Genomic DNA, 26915 nt, shown 5'->3' on the forward strand with positions numbered 1-26915 from the left:
ATAACCTTTAAAGGGTGATTTCAAAAAATATTTCTACTTCATATTCACCACAACATCAAAATATGTGAAAATGGCAAAACATAACCTTTACTGGGAAATATTGCAATTTCTGCACAAAGTAAATATCCTAACCGACTTGCCAAAACTATAGTTTGTTAACAAGAAATTTGTGGAGTGGTTGAAAAACGAGTTTTAATGACTCCAACCTAAGTGTATGTAAACTTCCGACTTCAACTGTACATCACAGACAACTGAAATATAACAAAACGGTTTGACATAGAAACACCAGACGCATTTTTTAAATAATGCTGGGTTTTTAAAAATGTTGTTGATAAATTATGAAATTATGAAAGATATTAATAACATTCCACCCATGACGTCACCAGGTAATTTGACCGCAGGAAAAGGCTACCTTGTCATGTTCTCAACTCACTGGGTCTGAATCTTGGGACCAATGTCCTGGTATAAATCTTGGTCTTGGCTCCTGGATATTAACTTAGTCTTTTTTTTTTTTTTTTTTTTTTTTTGGTATTTCAGCCTTCAATGGCGATGTCTATACCAAAACGAGTTATTTCCATCTGGAGTCCTTTATTTATCTCTATGATTGACACAACACCGAAAACGCCTGTTATTTTGCCAAAATAAAGGTAGGTAAAGTGATCATTTAAACATCCAACATCAGTGGTGGGAAAAGTACCCAACAGTCATACTTGAGTAAAAGTAAAGATACCTTAATAGAAAATGACTCAAGTAAAAGTGAAAGTCACCCAGTAAAATACTACTTGAGTAAAAGTCTAAAAGTATTTGGTTTTAAATATACTTAAGTATCAAAAATAAAAGTAAAAGTATGAATCATTTCAAATTCCTTATGTTAAGCAAACCAGACGGCACGATTTTCTTGTTTTTTTACGGATAGCCAAGGGAACACTCCAACACTCAGACATAATTTACAAGCGAAGCATGTGTGTTTAGTGAGTCCGCCAGATCAGAGGCAGTAGGGATGACCAGGGATGTTCTCTTGATACGTGCATGAATTGGCCAATTTTCCTGTACTGCTAAGCGTTCAAAATGTAACAAGTACTTTTGGGTGTCTGGGAAAATGTATGGAGTAAAAAAGTACATTATTTTCTTTAGGAATGTAGTGGAGTAAAAGTACAAGTTGTCAAAAATAGAAATAGTAGAGTAAAGTACAGATACCCCAAAAAACTACTTAAGTAGTACTTTAAAGTATTTTTACTTAAGTACTTTAGACCACTGAAATTAATTAGATGCATAAGTATTTCAATAAATCAACAAGTTGCAGATTCACACCACCAACATTGAACATTTTACAGAGAACAGTGGAGATAAATGCAAACATAATTTCAAAAATGTATCTGGACTATGTTTCAGTAGTGACACATTTCGTAGGGGGGTGTTAAGGAATTCAGGTAAATATTTCAAATATGCAATACAAAGTGTGGGAGTAGGATACACTGAGTATACAAAACATTAAAAACACCTGTTCTTTCCATGACAGACTGACCAGGTGAATCCAGGTGAAAGCTATGAAGGGGAGGAGACATGGATTGCGTATGTGTGCCATTTAGAGGGTGACTTGGGCAAGACAAAATATTGAAGTGCCTTTGAACAGGGTACAGTAGTAGGTACTTGGCATACCGGTTTGTGTCAAGAACTGCAACGCTGCTGGGTTTTTCACACAACCGTTTCCCGTTTACCTTGTAGAGTCCATGCCCCGCCGAATTGAGGCTGAAAGTTTGTGAGAAGTAGGATACAAATGTGCTTTTTTTTTTTTTTACCACCCCCGATTTACACAGAATGACCCATATACCAGTGTGTCAGTTGTACTAAAATCCTAAAGCATAAAAGTTCAGTGTGCATCACTAATTACAATGACAATTGAACAGGTAAAGAGGTATGCTTGGATAACTTCTGCAACTAACCTAGTTGTTTGCTACGAACATTGCTATCTGACTTAACTATTCTACCGATAGTCCCTTCAAACATGATTTGTACATTATTAGTCATATAAACGAACAAACGCCAGTCTGGTTCCCAGTTATATAGAAATGTTTGTATTTCTTTTGGGAAAACGCAAACCTGTCTCCACTCACCACAGCTGTGAGTTTGCTCCGCCTACTATGTGAGCGCGCCAGTCAAGTGCGTAACATTTATGCACAGGTTTCGCATCTCTCATTAATAAGGATTGGACTCTTTTTTTAAATGTTCGTCTAAAATGACATATCCAAATCTAACTGCTTGTAGCTCAGGACCTGAAGCAAGGATATGCATATTCTTGATATCGTTTGAAAGGAAACACTTGTGAAATTAATGTAGGAGAATTTAACACATTAGATCTGTTCAAAGATAATACAAACAAAAAAAACTTGTGTTTTCTATTTATTTATTTTTTGCATCAGCTTTGAATTGCAAGAGAAAGGCCAGACAGTGATGTAGGAATCTAGGTGTAATTTAGATTTCGTCCACAAGATGGCAGCATTGTGTGTGCAAAGTTTTAGACTGATCCAGTGAAGGATTACATCACTACACAATATGTTGTATCAAGTCTGCCAGGAGTTTTCCCAAAAGTTCAGAATTACATAACTATAGAGAACATACAAACATGCTATGGGGGGTGGAGCCAGAGACAGCAGGGGGTCAAACTGTAGGACGCAGTTCCTACATTTGAATATAAAAATGTATTTTATCAAACAAAACTATGCTACATTTTATTTCTGGGACCCTCAGGATGACAAATCAGAGCAAGATTACTGAATGTAAGTACATGATTTACCTTCAGAGGTGAATGTATCAAACCAGTTGCCGTGACAAAAATGTTTTGTTGTTGTGCACTATCCTCAAACAATAGCATGGTATTATTTTGCTGTAATAGCTACTTTATATTGGACACTGCAGTTAGATTAACAAGAATTTAAACTTTCTGCCCATATAAGACATCTTATCCTGGACAGTTGGCTGTTGTTTACAATGCCATTCTAGTCACATATCGCATATTGAGCAGCAACTGTCCGGATATAGGGACACCAATCCTGTAGAGGTTAATTGGTTCCTCCTGTTTTCATTGTGTATCAGAAATGTTCATTTTTATGCAAATTATGTCTTTATACTTTTTACATATATTTTTTTTTTGTATCAAGGTACACTGTGCTCATAGCCTATTATTGGAGATGGTCACCTGGACTTTATTGATGGATCATAGGTGTAAAATCCATGTGAACATCAGCCGATAAATCGTACAATAGGCTATAAGCAATTTTACAAGGCCACGGGCCCTTTGTGTGATCTAAAAGTGCCTACCTTGTTGATGCACCACAGATACCCATTTCCAGGTCTGAGTTTAGAATTAAAATTATATAGAAACATTTCAGAAAATGAGACCAAATTTGGCCTACGCTGCACGTCCTAAAATCACGATGAGGCGCTGTGTGATAATTGGTGTACTCCTCTTGGGAGGCGTCTGTTATTGGCTGTTCTGTTGCGTTAATGTGCTCCAGTGGAGATCCCCAGTGCTGGTCTATGCAGGAACAGAGGTAAAAGCAGTGGCAGGCAGCACAGAGACAACAGGTCTCGGTCTGTTCTCCTCAAGCACAACTTAGTTATACGTCTTGTATGGACTTATGCATTACAGATGAAAGTTCTCTACAAGGAGGATTTAATTTGTAGTTTGCCCTGCTAACCAACATGGAAAATATTACGGTAAGACTTCCTATGCTCTAACATTGCTGTACCGTTTTATGTAAAATAATGTTTGAATAACTGATTACTCTGATATATCTAGCCTACTATGACATGAAAATGACAACTATTGAAGTTACTATATAATATAGATGGCGAAAGTATTACTGAGTAAAATTGTGCGTTCATAACACAGCATTCTGGATAATTGTATTAAATGACTTTACATTAAAACATGTCATATTAAATCCCCTCTCAGCCGGACCAATGGCAGGCGATTGTGAACAAAAAGTTTAATTTCCCCCCAGAGCTGATAGCAGCCATTAAGGAGGACAACTCAATTCTGGTGGAAAGCCTGCTGTCCACGGGGGACGGCATCATCCGCCAGCTGGATGAGTCTGAGGACCGTCTGTGGAGAGAAGCCCTGAACCTGTCCATCCGCCTAGGCAACGAGGACGCTTTCTCCGCTCTGATGCTGGGCGTCAAGTTTGACTTCAGGCAGATCTACGAGGCGCTGCTGGTGGCGGTGGACACCAACCAGCCCCGGGTGGTCAAGAGGCTCCTGGACCGTCTCGACCAGGAGAAGGGCAACAAGATGGACGTGCGCTCCTTCTCCATGGCCATATTTGACCACTCCATTGATGACTCCCAGTTTGCACCCGGCGTGACCCCGCTGACCCTGGCCGGTCAGAAGGACCTGTATGAGATAGTCACCATGCTGACTAAGAAGGGCCATGTCATTCCTCTCCCTCACTCTATCTCCTGTACCTGTCTGGAGTGCAGGAACGGCCGTCAGTATGACCTGCTGAAGTTCTCTCTGTCTCGTATCAACACCTACCGGGGCATAGCCAGCCGGGCGTACCTCTCCATCACCACAGAGGATGCCATGCTTAGTGCCTTCAGACTCAGTCGGGAGCTACGCAAGCTCTCCAAGAAAGAGGCTGAATTTAAGGTATGAGTTGTTTGATGTGTAGTAGTAAACATTTTTATTATATTTTTTTATTTAACCTTTATTTAACCAGGTAAGCCAGTTGAGAACAAGTTCTCATTTACAACTGTGACCTGGCCAAGATAAAGCAAAGCAGTGCGATTAAAAACAACAACAACACAGAGTTACACATGGGATAAACAAAAACGTAGTCAATAACACAATAGAAAATAGAAAATATATATACAGTGTGTGCAAATGTAGTAAATTATGGAGGTAAGGCAATAAATAGGCCATAGTGCAAAATAATTACAATTTAGTATTAACACTGGAGTGATAGATGTGCAGAAGATGATGTGCACATAGAGATACTGGGATGCAAATGAGCAAAATAAATAACAATGTAATTAACAATATGGAGATGAGGTAGTTGGGTGGGTTAATTACAGATGGGCTGTGTACAGGTACAGTGATTGGTAAGCTGCTCTGACAACTGATGCTTAAAGTTAATGAGGGAGATAAGTGTCTCCAGCTTCAGAGATTTTTGTAGTTCGTTCCAGTCATTTGCAGCAGAGAACTGGAAGGAATGGCGGCCAAAGGAGGTGTTGGCTTTGGGGATGACCAGTGAGATATACCTGCTGGAGCGCATACTACGGGTGGGTGTTGCTATGGTGACCAATGAGCTAAGATAAGGCAGGGATTTGCCTAGAAGTGAATGACCTGGAGCCTGTGGGTTTGGCGACGAATATGTAGTGAGGGCCAGCCATCGAGAGCGTACAGGTCACAATGGTGGGTAGTATATGGGGCTTTGGTGACAAAACAGATGGCACTGTGATAGACTACATCCAATTTGCTGAGTTGAGTGTTGGAAGCTATTTTGTAAATGACATCGCCGAAGTCAAGGATCGGTAGGATAGTCAGTTTTACGAGGGCATGTTTAGCAGCATGAGTGAAGGAGGCTTTGTTGCGAAACAGGAAGCCGATTCTCGATTTAACTTTGGATTGGAGATGCTTAATGTGAGTCTGGAAGGAGAGTTTACGGTCTAACCAGACACCTAGGTATTTGTAGTTGTCCACATATTCTAAGTCAGACCCGCCGAGAGTAGTGATTCTAGTCGGGCGGGCGGGTGCAAGCAGAGTTCGATTGAAGAGCATGCATTTAGTTTTACTAGCGTTTAAGAGCAGTTGGAGGCCACGGAAGGAGTGTTGTATGACATTGAAGCTCGTTTGGAGGTTTGTTAACACAGTGTCCAATGAAGGGCCAGATGTATACAAAATGGTGTCGTCTGCGTAGAGGTGAATCTGAGAGTCACCAGCAGCAAGAGCGACATCATTGATATACACAGAGAATAGAGTCGGCCCGAGAATTGAACCCTGTGGCACCCCCAGACAACAGGCCCTCCGATTTGACACATTAAACTCTATCTGAAAAGTAGTTGGTGAACCAGGTGAGGCAGTCAGTTGAGAAACCAAGGCTATTTAGTCTGCCAATAAGAATGCAGTGATTGACAGAGTCAAAAGCCTTGGCCAGGTCGATGAAGACGGCTGCACAGTACTGTCTTTTATCAATCGCGGTTATTATATCATTTAGGACCTTGAGCGTGGCTGAGGTGCACCCATGACCAGCTCGGAAACCAGAATGCATAGCGGAGAAGGTACGGTGGGATTCGAAGTGGTCGGTGATCTGTTTGTTAACTTGGCTTTTAAATACTTTCGAAAGGCAGGGTAGGATGGATATAGGTCTGTAACAGTTTGGATCTAGAGTGTCACCCCCTTTGAAGAGGGGGATGACCGCGGCAGCTTTCCAATCTTTGGGGATCTCAGACGATACGAAAGAGAGGTTGAACAGGCTGGTAATATGGGTTGCGACAATTTAGGCGGCTAGCCCAGCTGATTTGTAGGGGTCCAGATTTTGCAGCTCTTTCAGGACATCAGCTGTCTGAATTTGGGTGAAGGAGAAGTGAGGGGGGGGGCATGGGCAAGTTGCAGCGGAGGGTGCAGAGCTGGTGGCCGGGGTAGGGATAGCCAGGTGGAAAGCATGGCCAGCCGTAGCAAAATGCTTATTGAAATTCTCGATTATCGTAGATTTGTCGGTGGTGACAGTGTTTCCTAGCCTCAGTGCAGTGGGTAGCTGGGAGGAGGTGCTTTTATTCTCCATGGACTTTACAGTGTCCCAAAACTTTTTGGAGTTAGTGCTACAGGATGCAAATTTCTGTTTGAAAAAGCTAGCCTTTGCTTTCCTAACTGATTGTGTATATTGGTTCCTTACTTCCCTGAAAAGTTGCATATCGCGGGGGCTGTTCGATGCTAATGCAGTACGCCACAGGATGTTTTTGTGCTGGTCAAGTGCAGTCAAGTCTGGGGTGAACCAGGGGCTATATCTGTTCTTAGTTCAGAATTTTTCGAATGGGGCATGCTTGTTTAAGATGGAGAGGAAAGCACTTTTGAAGAACATCCAGGCATCCTCTACTGACGGAATGAGGTCAATATCCATACAGGATACCCGGGCCAGGTCAATTAGAAAAGCCTGCTCGCTGAAGTGTTTTAGGGAGCGTTTGACAGTGATGAGGGGTGGTCGTTTGACCGCGGATCCATTACGGATGCAGGCAATGAGGCAGTAATCGCTGAGATCCTGGTTGAAGACAGCGGAGGTACTGTATATTTAGAGGGTAAATTAGTCAGGATGATATCTATGAGGGTGCCCATGTTTACGGATTTAGGGTTGTACCTGGTAGGTTCCTTGATAATTTGTGTGAGATTGAGGGCATCTAGTTTAGATTGTAGGACGGCCGGGGTGTTAAGCATATCCCAGTTTAGGTCACCAAGCAGTATGAACTCTGAGGATAGATGGGGGGCAAGCAATTCACATATGGTGTCCAGGGCACAACTGGGGGCTGAGGGGGGTCTATAGCAAGCGACAACAGTGAGAAACTTATTTCTGGAAAAGTGGATTTTTAGAAGTAGAAGCTCAAACTGTTTGGACACAGACCTGGATAGTATGATAGAGCTCTGCAGGCTATCTCTACAGTAGATTGCAACTCCGCCCCTTTTGGCAGTTCTATCTAGACGGAAAATGTTGTTGTTCGGGATGGACATTTCTGAATTTATGGTGGCCTTCCTAAGCCAGGATTCAGACACAGGGTTGGCAGAGTGTGCTAACACAGTGAATAACTCAAACTTGGGGAGGAGGCTTTTAATGTTAACATGCAAGAAACCAAGGCTTTTACGGTTACAGAAGTCAACAAATGATAGCGCCTGGGGAGTAGGAGTGATACTGGGGGCTACAGGGCCTGGGTTATCCTCTACATCACCAGAGGAACAGAGGAGGAATAGAATAAGGATTCGGCTAAAGGCTTTAAGAACTGGTCTTCTAGTGCGTTGGGTACAGAGAATAAAGGGGGCAACATAGTACTATATTTACAGTGCCTTCGGAAAGTATTCAGACCCCTTGACTTTTTCCACATTTTGTTACGTTACAGCCTTATTCTAAAATGGATTAAAGAAATAAAAAATTCAGTAATCTACACACAATACTCCATAATGACAAAGCGAAAACAGGTTTTTAGAATTTTTTTGCAAATGTTAAGGACAACCATCTCTGCAGCACTCCACCAATCAGGCCTTTATGGTAGAGTGGCCCGACGGAAGCCACTCCTCAGTAAAAGGCACATGACAGCCCACTTGGAGTTTACCAAAAAGCACCTAAAGACTCAGACCATGAGAAAAAATGAAGACTGAACTTTTTGGCCTGAATTCTGGAGGAAACCTGGCACCATCGCTACGGTGAAGCATGGTGGTGGCAGCATCATGCTGTGGGGATGTTTTTCAGAGGCAGGGACTGGGAGGCTAGTCAGGATCGAGGCAAAGATGAATGGAACAAAGTACAGAGAGATCCTTGATGAAAACCTGCTCCAGAGCACTCAGGATCTCAGACTGTGGCGAAGGTTCACCTTCCAACAGGACAACGACCCTAAGCACACAGCCAAGTCAACACAGGAGTAGCTTCGGGACAAGTCTCTGAATGTCCATGAGTGGCCCAACCAGAGCCCGGACTTGAACCCGATCTAACATCTCTGAAGAGACCTGAAAATAGCTGTGCAGCAACGCTCTCATTCCAACCTGACAGGGCTTGAGAGCATCTGCAGAGGAAAATGGGAGAAACTCCCCAAATACAGGTGTGCCAAGCTTGTAGCGTCATACCCAAGAAGATCAACAAAGTACTGAGTAAAGGATCTGAATACTTATGTAATGTGGTGTTTCAGTTTTTATTTTGAATAAATTAGCAAAAATGTCTAAAATCCTGTTTTTGCTTTGTCATTCTCAGGTATTGTGTGTAGATTGACGAGGGAAAAAAACTATTTAATCTATTTTAGAATGAGGCTGTAACCTAACAAAATGTGGAAAAAGTAAAGGGGTCTGAATACTTTCCGAAGGCACTGTATTTGCTGTTTTGTACACTTATTTTACCAGGTAAGTTGACTGAGAACACATTCTCATTTACAGCAACGAACTGGGGAATAGTTACAGGGGAGAGAAGAGGGGATGAATGAGCCAATTGTATGGTACATTTTTTAACATCAAAGTAAGGTAAATAAAAGTAGAATGTTAGCTCACATGAAGTCAAGAATAGGAAGAGCAAAGGCTCACATATCTGAAGGGCTGCTGATGTATCTAGTTGTTTCAGTCTCTGCTCCTCTCTGGCTGCGTTCCTCAGCCCGAGTACCTGAGCCTGGAAGAGCTGTGTCAGGAGTTCGCAGTGGAGATGCTGGCCATGTGTCGCAACCAGAGTGAGGTCACAACGATCCTGAACAACTGTGATGACGATGATGAAGATGAGCTGGATGAGCAGACCTTCGAGGAGGGTATTCCAACCCTGTCACGCCTACGCCTTGCAGTCAATTACAATCAGAAACTGGTAAAAGTCTGCCTTACCTACCCCATGCCAACTTTATTATGCTCAAACTAAATTGTCTTCAAACTAATAAAAAACGAAACGTTTACAACATCTGTTATTTTCTTCCAGTTTGTGAGTCATCCCATCTGCCAGCAAGTGCTGTCGTCCATTTGGTGTGGAAACATCCCAGGGTGGAGGGGCAGCAAGACGGTCTGGAAACTCACGGTGTCTCTTGGGATCTTCTTCACTATGCCTTTCCTCTGTATGATCTACTGGGTCGCTCCCAAGTCCAAGGTGAGCTAAAAGTAGGTGCTGGATTCAATCTATATCGCAGAAGTATCGCGGAAGATCCGAGTTTATAGCTCAATTTAAATTTAAAGGCAATGTTCCCGTGTTCGCGGAGACTGCATTCATGGTAAACGATGCATGTGTCGGCTCAATCGGAAATTGCCTTTACATTTTAACGCGAATCTTCCGCGATACTTCCCGCGATATGGATTGAATCCAGCCCTAGGTGAAAATACATTGCCTGACTGTTGCTTTTCAGATGTGTTGTAAGGATTGTGTTTCTATTTCAGATTGGAAAGACTTTGAAGATACCTGTGATCAAATTCCTGCTGCACTCTGCCTCCTACCTGTGGTTCATCATCGCCCTTCTAGCTGAGTCTATTTTCATGGAGCTGTACCGCGATGAGTTTGCATCCCGGCAGCAAAACATCCTCTACAACTCCCTCCATATGATCTGGGTGGTCGGTAGGTCTATGTTATGTTGTAATTGTTTACTATCAATGTATCAATCTCTCATACCCCAAACTCTACACTGAGTATACAAAACATTAAGAAAACCTGCTCTTTCCACGACACAGACTGACCAGGTGAATCCAGGTGAAAGCTATGATCCCTAATTGATGTCACTCAATATTAGGAAGGTGTTTCGTAATGTTTGGTATACTCTGTGTATATAGCATGTTAGCGATGAAAGTTTAACCCTAAATGCTTTTGGCATAATATGAAAATATGGGAATGACATGATCCTGCCCCTCTAGGTTTCTTCTGGAGTGAGTGTAAGAATGTGTGGGCGGAGGGTCTGAGGGGTTACATGGTAGACTGGTCCAACATCCTGGACATTGTAGCGCTCAGCATGTACCTGGCCTCCTTTGCTCTGAGAGTCTTCGTCATGGCAACTGCTCACAATGTTTGCCAGGACAAAAACTTAGTTGAGAAGTGTGCCTACTTCACCCAAACAGGTGAGCTGTACCTACCAACAGTAAATTATTTGGGCATATTTTAATTCCGGGTCATACAACTCAATATCCCGTTACTGTATATGATCATGTAAAGTACAGTATTGGGTCTAATCTTAGTGGTCTTTAAGAATCTTCATGTATGGCTATTTCCTGGGTCATTGCAGTGCGGGATGAATGGTGGCAGGAGGACCCTCAGCTGATCTCAGAGATTCTGTTTGCTGTCACCAGCATGTTCAGCTTCACCCGGCTGGCATACATCCTGCCTGCCCATGAGTCTCTGGGGACTCTGCAGATCTCCATTGGGATAATGATCGATGACATGATGAGGTAAGACAATGCTCAAGTCAGGACACTTTGTGAGATGTATTTAGAAATGATACTCCATAAAGTAGTGCGCAAATATAAAAAATGAACATATCCTAATTATTCAAATAACTACAACACAAATACAACACATCTTCCCTCTTATCCCTTAGGTTCATGTTTATCTTGATGATCATTGGAACAGCTTTTCTCTGTGGACTGAATAATATCTACGTGCCCTATGCAACTTCCCCACATCTTGGACGGTATGAAAGTTCTAACCTTTCCAAAATGTTCCGAACCTACAGAGCTCTATGAATTCATTCATATTGCACTTTTCCTTTGGTTTCAGCTTCAATGAAACCTTCAACTTTCTCTTCTGGACCATGTTTGGTGCGTCTAATCAAGGCTATACGGACATGCCAGATTTTGTTCTGGCTCAGTTTGTGGGCAGGGTTCTGTATGGGGTCTTCACGCTCGTCATAGTCATTATCCTGCTCAATATGCTCATCGCCATGATCACTAATTCATTCCAGAAGATAGAGGTATAAAATAATAATCTGGCATCACAAATCAATACGTCAAACATGTAAACATGTGCATGATACATGTAAGAGAAACTTTTTTGTTTGTTTGTTTTTACATCTGTTTTAACAATGTCCTCTTTGACTGCCATCCTTTTGGTCCCTGTCAGGATGATGCTGATGTTGAATGGAAGTTTGCTCGTTCAAAGCTCTACTTGAGTTACTTCAGAGAGGGCTCCACTATACCGGTACCCTTCAACCTCATCCCCTCTCCAAAGGCCTTGTTATACTTACTGAGGTAGGCCAGGCCACTGACTGCAACACCGGTCTCTGTAACAAGCTATATTCAGTGGAAATGGTCATTAAACCATTCGTCAAGTGTTTGTTTTTCTTTGTCATAGGGGCTTTTTCTGTTGTTGCAACCGAAAGAAAACTCCAGACTATCCTCCTATTGCCTCTGTGGTGGGTTATATCATTTATTTTACCAACATTACTACACAGAAGCATAATCTCTCCAGACTCATACGTTTCTTCCTTTACCCTTCCAGTCCAACAGTACAATGAACGACAGTGGAGAGGCAGGGAAGGACCGAGTGTCATTTCGCCTGCAGGTGGTCAAGGCGCTGGTACAGCGCTACATAGAAGCAGCCCGCAGGGAGTTTGGAGAGGCAACACGTAAAGGTAGCGGTACTAAATGTGCCCACTGTAAGGCATGCGTTAGCCCTATACAAGTACCTTGACTAAAGTCGACAACAGTGACTGCTACAAATCGTCCTTTGTGTTTCTATCTCTCATGGGTGTTTTTTTTTTTTTTTAAACAGATGTGGGGAACAGGATCACAGAGCTGAACAAGGTGGTGGGGAGACTTCACTCTGATATAAAGCAGTTCCATCAGAACCTACAGAACAGCAAGTCCTTCGGTTCGAACAGCAATGGAGGCAACTTCCTGGGCAAGTACATCAAAGGAGCAAAGAACAACTTTAAGAACTTTGATAAAAACGAGGCAATGGGGAATAGTCCAGACCCGTTACGAGTCGCTGTGCACCTCATGGGGAAGGTTGAGGGGGGGGGGGAAAGAGGTGTTTACAGAGAAAAATGACCCTACAAACAACAGTGGGAGCTCCCCAGACATCAGCCCTGAGTCCAATAGTGGGCAGGAGTTCCTGGAGAGAGAAACAGAGAGTACCTGCACACAGGGAACAGTGGAGAAAAACACTGACACCATGTAGTGATGTAATCCCTGCTATATAGGCTTCTGTAAATATTCAAAACAGCTGTGCTTGCTTATTATGTAAGTTGCCTACCATTGTGTAAGAAACCTACCACATCTTATTATGTAAGAAACCTACCACTCCTGGGATAACTTTACATACTTTTTTGTCTGATTATGCGTGTCATAAAAATGTAGAAATTAGCAAAAGCATGTTTATGAGTAGAAAAAGTAATCAAATAATTGCATGGATAACCTGATCATCAGTATCATTTAGTATTTACATTTACTGTACCTTAACATCTCTATATAGAGAACTCTGGTATGAAAAAAAAAATGGTAACACTTTATTTGACACCTAGTGTAATAACCAGTCATGACACGGTCATAGCCATGTCATAATATGTCATAACAGCTGACATAACTTGTAATAACCTGTCATAATATGGTCACAACACTGTCATGAGCCATATATTTACACCTGTTGTGATATATATTGCGTTCTTTTATGGCTGGTTACGACACATACAGTGTCAAAACCCACATTTATTCAAAGTTTGCTTTCGTTTGAAATCCTTTGTTGTTGTAATGAATTCTTTACAGTCATGTTTTTTCCCATTTTTTTTAAATAACTTGTGGAAAATGCACTTTATGACACTGTCAAGAAGCATTATGACCATCATAATCATATAAGCCAGATAGGCCTATCATGTACATTCCCTTATGTCAGTCATCAGTCTAAAAGAGGGTGTCTTATCCTGCTCCTGAAATCTGCTCCTGCATTCATCCCAGTCATCAGAAATGTGTTATGACACTGGGTGTCAAGTAAAGTATAACCGAAAACCTGTGGTACATAGACAGAGTAATGTAGACAGAGTAATGTAGACAGAGTAATGTACTGCCTGCTTATGAGTGTATGGGGAGATCTGACTGTGACGTTACCACACCGTAAAACAGACTAAACTGTTACACTCCAGCTCATGACTCAGTCATTTCATGTTGTTTCACTTAGAAGGGTAACTGTGTGCTTTCCAGGCTCCAGTGTGTCTGTGTACAGGTGGCAGCTTGCTGTTCACCTGCTGTTTGTGCCAGGCCTGGTGAACCCCTGGGGCGTCACCAGCCATTCATTACCAGGAGCCCAGAGGCCCAGAGGCCCAGAGCACGGTCCTCTATGGGCCTGGGAAATGACTATGTTCAAGGACACTCCCCACCCCCTGGATGATCTGTTCTACACTGGAGCCCCAGTCAATAAAAAACAACGATTTGTCAAATCAGTTTGCTTTATTAATACTGCTCAATCAAAATACATCAAACGTTTTGTAAACCATGATCATACAGTACATTGGAATTACTTTATACATCACATTTAGGACATTGTACTATCTTCATTCCAGATAAAACAAAGATAAAAACACAAAAACTAAATGACTATAGAGACTGACTGTGTCATCAAACTGAGTGTTTCACCTTGGACCTGCATGAGGACTATGGCGTAGTTTTACATGGACACTGGGTCCCCCAAGACATGCAACGTATAAATAAACTCCTGGCCCCAGTCATGAAGACAGACACCTGAATACACACACTCATTCACCCACCTTATTGGGCTGCTTCTCCCCTCCTACACCACCGCTGTAGAGCTCTGATGACAGGTGTAGAGCTCTGATGACAGGTGTAGAGCTCTGATGACAGGTGTAGAGCTCTGATGACAGGGGTAGAGCTCTGATGACAGGTGTAGAGCTCTGATGACAGGTGTAGAGCTCTGATGACAGGTGTAGAGCTCTGATGACAGGTGTAGAGCTCTGATGACAGGTGTAGAACACTGATGACAGGTGTAGAGCTCTGATGACAGGTATAGAGCTCTGATGACAGGTGTAGAGCACTGATGACAGGTGTAGAGCACTGATGACAGGTGTAGAGCTCTGATGACAGGTGTAGAGCTCTGTAGTTCCCCAGACAGCCAGCTTGAAGCAGAGGGGCCATTATCCTGTTAACTACCCCAGTGGATCCAGTGCTCTCTTGACGCAGCTTACGCAGAGACAAGGAGTACAGAGCCCTGCCCACTGATGCCAGATTAACATTTCTGCCACCTGGGTATACAGTATAAACAATAACAATAGAGATATTTCAACATCCTCCTTACATGGTATTAATGGTGTTAGCTGGTGTGATGCCTTCGGAGGTTAAAATAGTTGTAGAAGAGTATATTTATCGTTATAACCAGATCTTACCATGCTTGGAGGCCAGTAGCTTCGCCAGTTGTACTGCATAGCGTCTTTGAGGGGCACTGGGTGCCTCCCAGGGTTCACAGTGTGGTGTCACAGCTGGATGATATTTTTAATGTCCGCTCATGATAAGCATCCATACAGTTCTCTGGAAAACAGTGGTAGTGTTAGTTTGGATGGAGAGTGACACTAACTTTGCGAGCCACTGAATATTTTATACACCATCATGCCATCTAGTGGATGTTACACATCATTACCAGACTCTTGTTTCTCTCTGGCTCTCGGTAAATATCCAGTCAATTTGACATGAAGCTCCAACTGAAACTCCTGACAGGACTGTAGGCATCCAGTCAAATTCAGACTCCTAATATGGTCTGGAACAACGACTTCAGACTGTGGGAGACAAGAGAATATAGGTGTAACATGTTTTGTCTAACTACAGATGGATTTGGATGTGTCTGACTGTGATTCTTACCGTCCTGACGTCCTGAGGTATTTTGTTACGATAGTACACCAACAGTGTACTACTATACTGGTTAGAATCCTGAAATAGGGAACAGGTTGACGCTGATTTCCTGTCTATTGTGGGTAGGGGTTAATACTGACCGTTCTGCCACGCAGCTCCATGTTGACGTGGCACCACTGGGCCAGGGGCACCTGGAATGGGCAGAGGAAAGCTGAGGACCTCCCAGACTCCCCATGCATCTGGACATGCAGCTGGCCTGCAGAACACAGTAAAAATAAGAAATAGTCAATATAGTGGTATAATTATGCATCTGACCATTTGAGAAGTGAGGATAGAAGAGCATTTCTGTCTTATGTTACCTGAACTTTTAAGGAACAGGCATAGTTATATTGGTAGTCTATGTGGTGAAAGATACACGTTCTCCATCCAGGAATACCTAGGTGGAGAACACACACCTGGCAACAGGGGAGAATAAAAGTATCAAATATCATCCTATATTAATATCCCCCAACACGAAGCCCACGTCTTTTAGCACGCACATACAAACTACGTGGTGGCCTTACCATGGAAAATAAATAGATTGGAGCCGCAAGTACTCCAGGACCTCGTTGCAATAGGCATTTAATGTCTTGGTGATGCCAAAGTTCTCTCCAGTTGAGGCATACATGGACGACAACAAATGGACCGTCTCTGAACAGGAGATTATTTTGTGATAAAAGGAGAGATGCTGGATAAATGGATATAAAGGTTTGCATTACATTTGTTATAGTTCATAGCCTAAATATGTTGAAAATGAATGACTGACTGACAGATGTCCTACACTTCTATACCTTGTTTGACTATGACTGATTTTAGTGTCTCAAAACTCTACTTGAGTAGTCCACAATGTGGTTTTAAATATCTTCATTTTGTATTGTCAACTAATGTATGAATGTGGACTGACATTTTTCAAACTAACTCTACACTACAGTAATTCCCTTGTTCCACGGGGCATTTTGCAGTGGTGGTACTGCGGGTTAGCCACAGCATCTGTGTAGCCCAGCCAGGGCAGACTTGATGCTGCTTTAGGGGGTGTGGGCTGCAAGCTGACCACTGCAGTGGCCTGGGCTGGCATGTAACTGTCCTCAGATCCCTCCTCACTGACGCAGGCACCCAGCATCCCGCCGATCACCCACGGAGTGTCAGACACAGCCCAGTCAGGCTGGTACACCAGCCTGTAAGGGAGGCTCAGTAGCAGAGTCCTATACCAGTCCGGACCCGGCTCATAGCTCCAGTGTCTCTGGAATACCGTGACGTTTACTCCAGTGTCATAAGAGACCAGACACTCCACCAGCACCACAGCTGGGTTAGAACAGGAGTACAACACTTTCAGGAAGTAGTCAGACACTGGCTCAGCTGGGGGGGGGGACATCACATGACCTGAACAACAATCCATCTGTGTGGAGGGAGAAGAGGAAAGCCAGGAAAATAGTATGTACATCAAAAGTTGATCAATTTCTTTAAAATTAAGCGCCTAAATTGAAACATTACTGTGTGCAGGTATGAAGGGTATTTTGAAGATATAGTACATTGCCTACCTGTAAACTGAGGTGAAACAGTAATAAACACTAAGTTATGTTCATGGTCCAAGTGTGGGGGTGTTAAATTTGTTTAAGACGATGGCTGCTCAATAAAATGTAGGTTTAAATGTTTTTAGCACACGAAAGACAAACACTAAAATCAATCAAATTAAAAGGTTAGCAGTACCAATGCAAATAAAAGACCATATAGTCAAATCTAGTTTGAAAAAGGTTTTGACTGGAAGAAGCTAACTCTCTCTCCTCTGCTCTTGTCCTTCTAGACCTGTCTGCTGCCTTTGATACTGTGAACCATCAGATCCTCCTCTCCACCCTCTCCGAGCTGGGCATCTCCGGCGCGGCTCACTCTTGGATTGCGTCCTACCTGACCGGTCGCTCCTACCAAGTGGCGTGGCGAGAAGCTGTCTCCGCACCACGTGCTCTCACCACTGGTGTCCCCCAGGGCTCAGTTCTAGGCCCTCTCCTATTCTCGCTATACACCAAGTCACCTGTCACATATCCTCACATGGCCTCTCCTATCATTGCTACGCTGACGACACACAACTAATCTTCTCCTTTCCCCCTTCTGATAACCAGGTGGCGAATCGCATCTCTGCATGTCTGTCAGACATATCAGTATGGATGACGGATCACCACCTCAAGCTGAACCTTGGCAAGACGGAGCTGCTCTTCCTCCCGGGGAAGGCCTGCCTGTTCCATGATCTCGCCATCACGGTTGACAACTCCGTTGTGTCCTCCTCCCAGAGTGCGAAGAGCCTTGGCGTGACCCTGGACAACACCCTGTCGTTCTCCGCTAACATCAAGGCGGTGACCCGATCCTGTAGGTTCATGCTCTACAACATTCGGAGAGTACGACCCTGCCTTACACAGGAAGCGGCACAGGTCCTAATCCAGGCACTTGTCATCTCCCGTCTGGATTACTGCAACTCGCTGTTGGCTGGGCTCCCTGCCTGTGCCATTAAACCCCTACAACTCATCCAGAATGCCGCAGCCCGTCTGGTGTTCAACCTTCCCAAGTTCTCTCACGTCACCCCGCTCCTCCGCACACTCCACTGGCTTCCAGTTGAAGCTCGCATCTGCTACAAGACCATGGTGCTTGCCTACGGAGCTGTGAGGGGAACGGCACCTCCGTACCTTCAGGCTCTGATCAGTCCCTACATCCAAACGAGGGCACTGCGTTCATCCACCTCTGGCCTGCTGGCTCCCCTACCTCTGCGGAAGCATAGTTCCCGCTCAGCCCAGTCAAAACTGTTCGCTGCTCTGGCACCCCAATGGTGGAACAAGCTCCTTCACGACGCCAGGACAGCGGAGTCACTCACCACCTTCCGGAGACATTTTAAACCCCACCTCTTTAAGGAATACCTGGGATAGGATAAAGTAATCCTTCTACCCCCCCCCCCCCTTACTCCAACCCACCCCCACCCAAAAAAAAAAAAAAAAAAAAAAGTGGTTATCCCACTGGCTATAAGGTGAATGCACCTATTTGTAAGTCGCTCTGGATAAGAGCGTCTGCTAAATGACGTAAATGTAATGTTAATGTAAATGGAAGAAACCTGAGAAAAAGTTTAAATGAAGAGAACCCGGACTAACATCCTGCCAGTGGTGTAAAGTACTTAAGTAAAAATACTTTAAAGTACTACTTAAGTAGTTTTTTGGGGGTATCTGTACTTTACTTCACTATTTATATTTTTGACTACTTTTACTTCACTATATTCCTAAAGAAAATATTGTACTTTTTTCTCTGACACCCAAAAGTACTCGTTACATTTTGAATGCTTAGCAGGACAGGAAAATAGTATAATTTAAACACTTATCAAGAGAACATCCCTGGTCATCCCTACTGCCCCTGATCTGGCAGACTCACTAAAGATTTGTTTGTAAATTATGTCCAAGTGTAGGAGCATGCTCCTGGCTATCCGTAAATAAATAAAAAACAAGAAAATGTTGCCGTCTGGTTTGCTTTATATAAGGAATTTGAAATTATTTATACTTTTACTTTTGATACTTAAGTATATTTTAGCAATTACATTGACTTTTGATCCTTAAGTATATTTAAAACGAAATACTTTTAGACTTTTACTCAAGTAGTATTTTACTGGGTGACTTTCACTTTTACTTGAGTAATCTTTTAAGGAATCTTTACTTTTACTCAAGTATGACTGTTGGGTACTTTTTCCACCACTGCATCCTGCTTTGTCCACAAGTGAAACAAGTGCTTACGTAAATATTGGAATAAATGCACACACACCGCTCCACCGGTTAGCGCTGCGCAATCAGACGCATCATGTGACCAATAGATTGATGGATTATTTGAGAGATGGGCGCAGTCAACTCCACTAAATTCCCTCTGAATTTGTTACGGAATTCAAAAATGTTCACATATTTATTACATATTGCGCTTGTGGTTTACTGTGAACTAGAGGGATAAGAAAGTAAAAATAAAAACACATGATAAATGTAAAAATCCCATTGTGTCATTTCTGTTCATTATGAAGTGCCAATTACTCCAGGAAACCTGTGATAACAGCTCATACCTTGCTACTGTTATGTGTGTTGGTGTCACCATCCCCAAAACAAAGGCCACGTCTTTCATTCAAAAGAGTTTATTGCTATCATGCAGGAGTGCCATAAAAGTCTAGAGAGAACGTCACTGAAGATGCAAAAATTATTATTTTTCTCTGTACAAATATATGTATTCATAAATAGAAGCTCAAAATGAGAAGTTGGGGTTTAAGTAGGTGTGGACGGAGAGTCAAGAACCCTCGAGTTGATCTCCGCCTCAAGCCCATTACAGATGTTAGTTAATACAGCAGCCGTCATGCATCAATACAAGTCAGTGCAGTATACTGACAGCAGACACTCACTGATAGACATCATACTCCACATTACAGCTTCATCGTGCAGAAGAGGTGCAAATGGCACCTTAAAAAGTACCAACAGGAAGTCCATGTTTTCAACTGATCAATTAAAGAAAATGGCATTTCTTTGTCATCCATCCCATCAACCACACTGTGAGAGGCCTCCAGTGGGGGGGCGAAGGTGTTGTTTTCAGCACTGCTTTGGTTGTTACACAGATTCAGGAGCAGTCGAGCAGGTTAATTGCTTAGGAAGTTATAGGAGAGTCCCTACTACCAGAATGCATCGTGACATCCTTTTCTAAACCATTTTTGCTCAAACAAAACAATTCATGGCAAGTGAGTTTATAATTGTGACCGATAGATACCATTACTGTTATTGTGTGCTTGACTTTGGAGCTGTATAATGTGAATATAGGTGATCAGGGTAATCTACAGTACAAGCAACAGCAGCAAACACCTTCTCCAAAATTCTCTACACACAACTTGGGAGTCTTCGAAATACAAATGCTGCCTGAAACTCCCTGCTTGAAATGTTGTGGGTGACAATGTCAAATCGATCACCTTATTTTTGTTCGGAGTCCCCAGATTAAAACGGAAGGCAGTGCTACCCAATCTAACGCTGCCTCTAACGTACAACAGACAGCACATATATAGTTGATGACAAGAATAAAGGCCACTGGACCAGAGTCTTTGTTTTGGCACAAAAGATTAGCATCTCCAACATCTGCCTCCAGCACTCATAATGATTCACGTGATCTCTCTTTAAATCACAAAGTAGATTGATATGATTGGCAAATGTAGATGTTTACTTCGATAAACATTTTACATTGATATGAAATTCATATAGTTAAAGTAGTCCTTTTAATAACTTTCCCCTCTATTAGGGAACTTAGATCTTGGACAATTACTTCTGTCTCTGTTACACAGGCTACTTATTTTGCTGCAGCTTTGTATGTGCTGGGGTCTTCAAGGGGTTTAAATCAAGTTATCACTTCTACTTCTAAAGGTGCACCATCCCAGGGAAACTTTTGCCGTGTGTGTGTTGCGGTGTCTGCAGTTGTACTGGAAGAGTTCTGCCAACATTGACTGCTAGATTTTGTTTTAGCACAATTGACTCGAGGTTTTTGCAAGTATTGTTCAGCCCTTTTTAGCGCCCCCCCCCCCTCCCCACCATTGACCAACACTGACTGCCATTAAGTGCTCAAAGTCCATCTGACACATAACAAGGAGGTGGTTGGGGATTAACGACAAGAAACAGCAGAGTTTTTAAGTGTTGTCTAAGCAGAATGGGGACAAGAACCAAGCAAACACCGAAGAGCATTCAGAGAATTTCAGTCCAACAAAGGTGAAGACATGCAAACGGACACAGGTTGAAGTAAAACAGAACACATCCACCCAGGAGACTTCTTTCCCTCAGAGACTGGCACACTTTCCTGCTAAATAAATAGTGCTTTACATTCCACTATACAATACCATCCATTGCCAACATCATCAGGATAAAAATCATATAATCGAATAGCTGGTTGCTCCCACAGTTCCTCAGAGAAAGTACCTACAAAACCGTAAAGGCAAAGATTTGTGCCATCGCTTGTGACCAGTGAACTACCCAAAACAACTTCTCCAAAACAGAAATAATAACAAGTGAAACACCTTTGACCTCTTTAATAGTCTTTAGTAGCCTTCCTCATTATTTCCTCTGTTTTTTGAAGATCTTGAAGGTGTGTTTCTTGCGGCTGGCGACGGAATCTGTGTCTTCTCCCGTGGAGCCGCTGTCTTCTTCCAGAGGGCTCTTCTTGGAGGAGAGCTGAGGGATGCGGCTGCTGCCCTTGGCCCCTGCGACCCCAGGCTGACCCCCCGTGGGGGAGGGGGTGTCGACGTCGGTGGAGTTGAGGCTGAGGGAGCAGGAGGACTCTGACATGGACATACCGACGAGGCCAACATCCATCTCTCCCAGGCTGGCTGACTTCTCGATGCTGTACACCTTCTTCATCAGGATGGGGCTCTCTGGGACTGGCTCGGCATGGGCTCCTCCCTCGTGGACACGGTTCCCTCCGTTAGGGGTGTGGGCATTCAGGGCGGGCTCGTCTGAGGCGGAGCGGACAGGGGGGCCATACAGGAAGGAGGTGGGTTTCACCGGGTGGCCCTTGGAGCTGTAGGCAGACAGACGATCACCGATTTGGGAGAGGCACAGGGAGGAGTCTGAGTCGGAGCGGTTCAGATCCCTGTAGAAGAACAGAAGAGAGGAAGAGTGGGACGGTGTGGAACGGTCCAGAGACATTCTATAGCCTCTCCCACCTAGGCACTTCAAGTAGATCTGAAAGAACCGGACAGATATAAGCAATGGTAGTAGCTCCATTTCCCCCTCTGATAGGCTAGGTGGATTTTTTTACCACCAGATGGAATGCTTACACCTTTCTAATCCTTTCAGAACTATGGGATACCTATGAGGTAGAGGGTTTGTTTCTGCACTGAGCCTGACTGAAAAGTGGATCCAAGCAAAAGCACTGTATGCTGGAGGTAATCTATCCAATGCCTATAAAGCCAAGGACACTACTGGGAAACTGGAACGCCACTCCTGTTAGTAGTGCAGGCAGGGGGCAGGGTTGTTTGGGCTATCGGGAACGACAAGGATTGGGAGTGGATGGCAAAAACTCAAATATGAAAGACTGAATAAAACAACAAAATGGATTTTAAAAGAAAAGTAATAATGCAAAAGAAGGTTGAAAATGGGTGAGTTATAGTCAGATGAAACTATCGTTAATGAAAATGAGAAAACTATGGGTCAAACTATGGGGTGAAAAAGTAGGCTGGGAGAAAAGACCAGGCGCATGCGGTGCGTGTGGAGAGAAGAGAGCAGAGGGGTACCCGAAGCTGCTGCTACGCTGGAAGTCTGGGATGGTGTCCATGGGCTGAAAATAAGACGAGTGATAGACATTGGAGGAATGAGGAGAGGTGGAGTGTAAGGAGGAGGAGGAGGAGGAGGAGTGGGGCTGACGGTAAGAGCAGATGATGGAAGGGTGCGAGACAGCCGAGGACAAGGGAGGCAGGGGGAGAGCCTCAAACTGTTGGAAGGACTGGTTGTGTGACTGTTGAAGGGGGGCCCTAGACCTGGATGGGTAGGAGGTGCCGTCTCCCTGCTGCCCCGCCAACAGGCAGGTCTCTACCAACCTCTGGGAGCCCATGGCCAGCTGGGAGTCCATGTGGCGCTGACGCAGGGACATCATACTGGGAGCTGTGGACACAACACAGAACAACACCATTATCAACAACCACTCTCCGATTATACACAACACACAGGGTGAGGGAAAAAGAGTAGGTTGGAATTAGACTGGGAGGGCAGTAGCAGGAGACATTTCAGTACTGAATTGGTGTTGTTGAAATCTGTTTTGAGCACTTCAGTAACATTTGGTTGGAAGAAATGCAAGTGATGGATGCAAAATATCTGATGTTCAAACACATAGGCCTTAGCTATGCCATAGTATTAACTTAAAAAACAAGAGAACAGGAGGGATAGGTGGTGTCTGGTGAGACGTTTGGCTGGTGTCTGGTGAGACGTTTGGCTGGTGTCTGGTGAGACGTTTGGCTGGTATCTGGTGAGAATTCTTGCAGGCGGGACAAAAGTGAAATATTTCATCATAACCAATCCTTCCCCCTTCATTTGTAAAATCAGACAGTGCCCGTATGTTGTGAGAGGGTCTAAGAGCATTAGTCACTGGTGAGTGGAAGAGTTCTCTGGGTGATGAGGAAGAAGATGAGGATCAGGTTGAGAAAAAAGAGCAAGTCATTGGACAGTTGGAGACGGCCAGGTGTACGTGGACACAGCATGGACAGTGCCTTATCCATCTACAGGCCCTGCCCTAGGCCAGAGTGTTACAGCTATATCCATCTACAGACCCCTGCCCCAGGCCAGAGTGTTACAGCTATATCCATCTACAGACCCCTGCCCCAGGCCAGATTGTTACAATATGTGCTCTGTGAGGCTTTGACAGGGGTGGGTGAGAGAGAGAGAGAGGAGAGGAGAGTGTTGAGGTCAGGACGAGGGGGTATGAGTAGCTAACAGGCCAACCAGAGTATTTCCTGAGGGACTGGCTGTCCGAAGCCACGGACCACAGATCACTCGCTCGTCGGTCCTTGAGGCAGTTGGTGTCTGGGGGTCGACCAGAGACACGAATGGCAGCTGCAGCCAAAAACCAAAGAGAAAGTGTTGGTGGGGGGAGAGAAGGGAAGTGTTATTCATGTGGATTAGAAGACTTACTAGAGGACTGCAGTGACAGAACTCTAGAAGGAGACTGCAGAACTAGAGCTCAGCTTACCCCTGCAGTTAGTATCAGCCCTTCTCTCTGGGTCTGCTACAATCATAACCCAGACAGTTATTATCAGCCCTTCTCTCTGGGTCTGCTACAATCATAACCCAGACAGTTAGTATCAGCCCTTCTCTCTGGGTCTGCTCCAATCATAAACCAGACAGTTAGTATCAGCCCTTCTCTCTGGGTCTGCTACAATCATAACCCAGACAGTTATTATCAGCCCTTCTCTCTGGGTCTGCTACAATCATAACCCAGACAGTTATTATCAGCCCTTCTCTCTGAGTCTGCTCCAATCATAAACCAGACAGTTATTATCAGCCCTTCTCTCTGGGTCTGCTACAATCATAACCCTGACAGTTAATATCAGCCCTTCTCTCTGGGTCTGCTCCAATCATAAACCAGACAGTTATTATCAGCCCTTCTCTCTGGGTCTGCTACAATCATAACCCAGACAGTTATTATCAGCCCTTCTCTCTGGGTCTGCTACAATCATAATCCAAATACTGCCCAGTAGAGCTCATCAGAGATGGGTACCAGGAGACCATAGTACACATTGATTGACATTATATGTCAACATTATGTTGTGATAAATATAATACATTTAGGTTACCACAAGACTAGGAATAGACATAAGAACTAAAGTATGTTTGCATCATAACTCCCTTTGAGATCGTAACTGGTTAATAAAAGCTGTAATTCTCCATTTCAAAAGCATTAACCCTGAGTATTTAATTCCTTAGTGGCTGAAACAAGGTGATACAGTGCATTCAGAAAGTATTCAGACCACTTGACTTTTTCCACATTTTGTTACGTTCTAGCCTTATTCTAAAATTGATTAAATAAAGAAAAATCCTCAGCAATCTACACACAATACCCCATAATGACAAAGCGAAAACAGTGTTTAATTTTTTTGCAAATGTATATAAAATAAAATACCTTATTTACATAAGTATTCAGACCCTTTACTATGAGACTCGAAATTGAGCTCAGGTGCATCCTGTTTCCATTGATCATCCTTGAGATGTTTCTACAACTTGATTGGAGTCCACCTGTGGTAAATTCAATTGATTGGACATGATTTGGAAAGGCACACACCTGTCTATATAAGGTCCCACAGTTGACAGTGCATGTCAGAGCAAAAACCAAGCCATCAGGTCGAAGGAATTGTCCGTAGAGCTCCGAGACAGGATTGTGTCGAGGCACAGGTCTGGGGAAGGGTACCAAAAAATGTCTGCAGCATTGAAGGTCCCCAAGAACACAGTGGCCACCATCATTCTTAAATGGAAGAAGTTTGGAACCACCAAGACTCTTGGAGTTTGCCAAAAGGCACTTAAAGGACTATCAGACCATGAGAAACAAGATTCTCTGGTCTGATGAAACCAATATTGAACTCTTTGGCCTGAATGGTAAGCGTCACGTCTGGAGGAAACCTGGCACCATCCCTACGGTGAAGCATGGTGGTGGCAGCATCATGCTGTGGGGATGTTTTTCAGCGGCAGGGACTGGGAGACTAGTCAGGATCGAGGGAAAGATGAACGGAGCAAAGTACAGAGAGATCCTTGATGAAAACGTGCTCCAGAGTGCTCAGGACCTCAGACTGGGGTGAAGGTTCACCTTCCAACAGGACAACGACCCTAAGCACACAGCCAAGACAACGCAGGAGTGGCTTCGGGACAAGTCTCTGAATGTCCTTGAGTGGCCCAGCCAGAGCCCAGACTTGAACCCGATCTAACATCTCTGGAGACCTGAAAATAGCTGTGCAGCAACACTCCCCATCCAACCTGACAGAGCTTGACAGGATCTGCAGAGAAGAATTTGAGAAATTCCCCAAATAAAGGTGTGTCAAGCATGTAGTGTCATACCCAAGAAGACTCAAGGCTGTAATCGCTGCCAAAGGTGCTTCAACAAAGTACTGAGTAAAGGGTCTGAATACTAAATGTAATATTAGTTTTGTATTTTTAATAAATTAGCAAACATTTCTAAAAACCTGTTTTTGCTTTGTCATTATGTGGTATTGTGTGTAGATTGATTAGAAAAAAAACCCAATGTAATCCATTTTAGAATAAGGCTGTAACGTAACAAAATGTGGAAAAAGTCAAGGGGTCTGAACACTTTCCAAATGTACTAAAATGTACCCACAGGGGAATTACATGACCTCAACACAATAGAAAGCAAGGCTCTATGTGAGGAGATAAAGCTAACTTTCTTCCGGGCAGCACTACAAGGAAGACTGTTTTACTTGGGAGTGTGTGCACCATTGTGCCTTCCTCTTTCCCAAATATAGGCCTAGATCAAAGCTAAAGCCTTATAAAGCTTATACGAGTACTTTGATATTGCTTACTATTACTTCATGTTCAGTCCTTCATTTCAGCCGTGTCCTAACAGCACATTCAATTGGTCATACTAGGCGAAAACTGCTAAAAACAGATCAGCACAAAGATTTGTTGTCATGAAGTATGTATTTCTTCAGAGGTTCATTTTTACAGCATGGGATATCAACATTATTCACCTTGTTCTCATCTTACACTCCATCCCAGAAGTGAAATTCCCATATATCAAGGCAACACCAATTTCCAAAATGGAACAAAATAACCAACTGAAAACATGTATATAAAACTGGTGAAATTACAATTACACAACACTCTCAATCAAAGACAAACACCCTGAATCCCTTCACCAA

General features: G+C 43.5%; 2 protein-coding genes across 5 annotated transcripts in view; one reads left to right on the forward strand and one right to left on the reverse strand.

The window, feature by feature from the left end:
* Window positions 1–3702: 3702 nt before the first annotated feature.
* Window positions 3703–14024, forward strand: LOC121568120 (short transient receptor potential channel 2-like). Its single transcript, XM_041878706.2, has 14 exons — window positions 3703–3717; window positions 3956–4648; window positions 9339–9539; window positions 9648–9812; window positions 10097–10271; window positions 10565–10765; window positions 10930–11092; window positions 11242–11334; window positions 11421–11613; window positions 11763–11890; window positions 11994–12054; window positions 12141–12273; window positions 12414–12649; window positions 13860–14024. The coding sequence occupies exons 1-14, from the start codon at window positions 3703–3705 to the stop codon at window positions 14022–14024; spliced, it is 2622 nt and encodes an 873-aa protein (XP_041734640.2).
* Window positions 14025–19657: 5633 nt separating this feature from the next.
* The window catches only part of LOC121567789 (stromal interaction molecule 1), a 40009-nt gene continuing 32751 nt past the window's right edge, over window positions 19658–26915 (reverse strand). Inside the window, exons 12-14 of one of the 4 annotated variants that reach the window (XM_041878077.2) lie at window positions 23995–24105; window positions 23097–23160; window positions 19658–22150 (exon numbers count right to left, since the gene is read on the reverse strand). In XM_041878077.2, coding sequence (XP_041734011.2) covers window positions 21616–22150; window positions 23097–23160; window positions 23995–24105 — 710 coding nt within the window. In that variant the 3' untranslated portion in view covers window positions 19658–21615. Of the gene's footprint in view, window positions 22151–22793; window positions 23161–23994; window positions 24106–26915 lie in introns of all 4 variants that reach the window. The other 3 variants (XM_041878074.2, XM_041878078.2, XM_041878075.2) reach the window with 3 other exon arrangements.

This window comes from Coregonus clupeaformis, chromosome 6, assembly GCF_020615455.1.
Source record: "Coregonus clupeaformis isolate EN_2021a chromosome 6, ASM2061545v1, whole genome shotgun sequence".
Taxonomy (NCBI): Eukaryota; Metazoa; Chordata; class Actinopteri; order Salmoniformes; family Salmonidae; genus Coregonus; species Coregonus clupeaformis.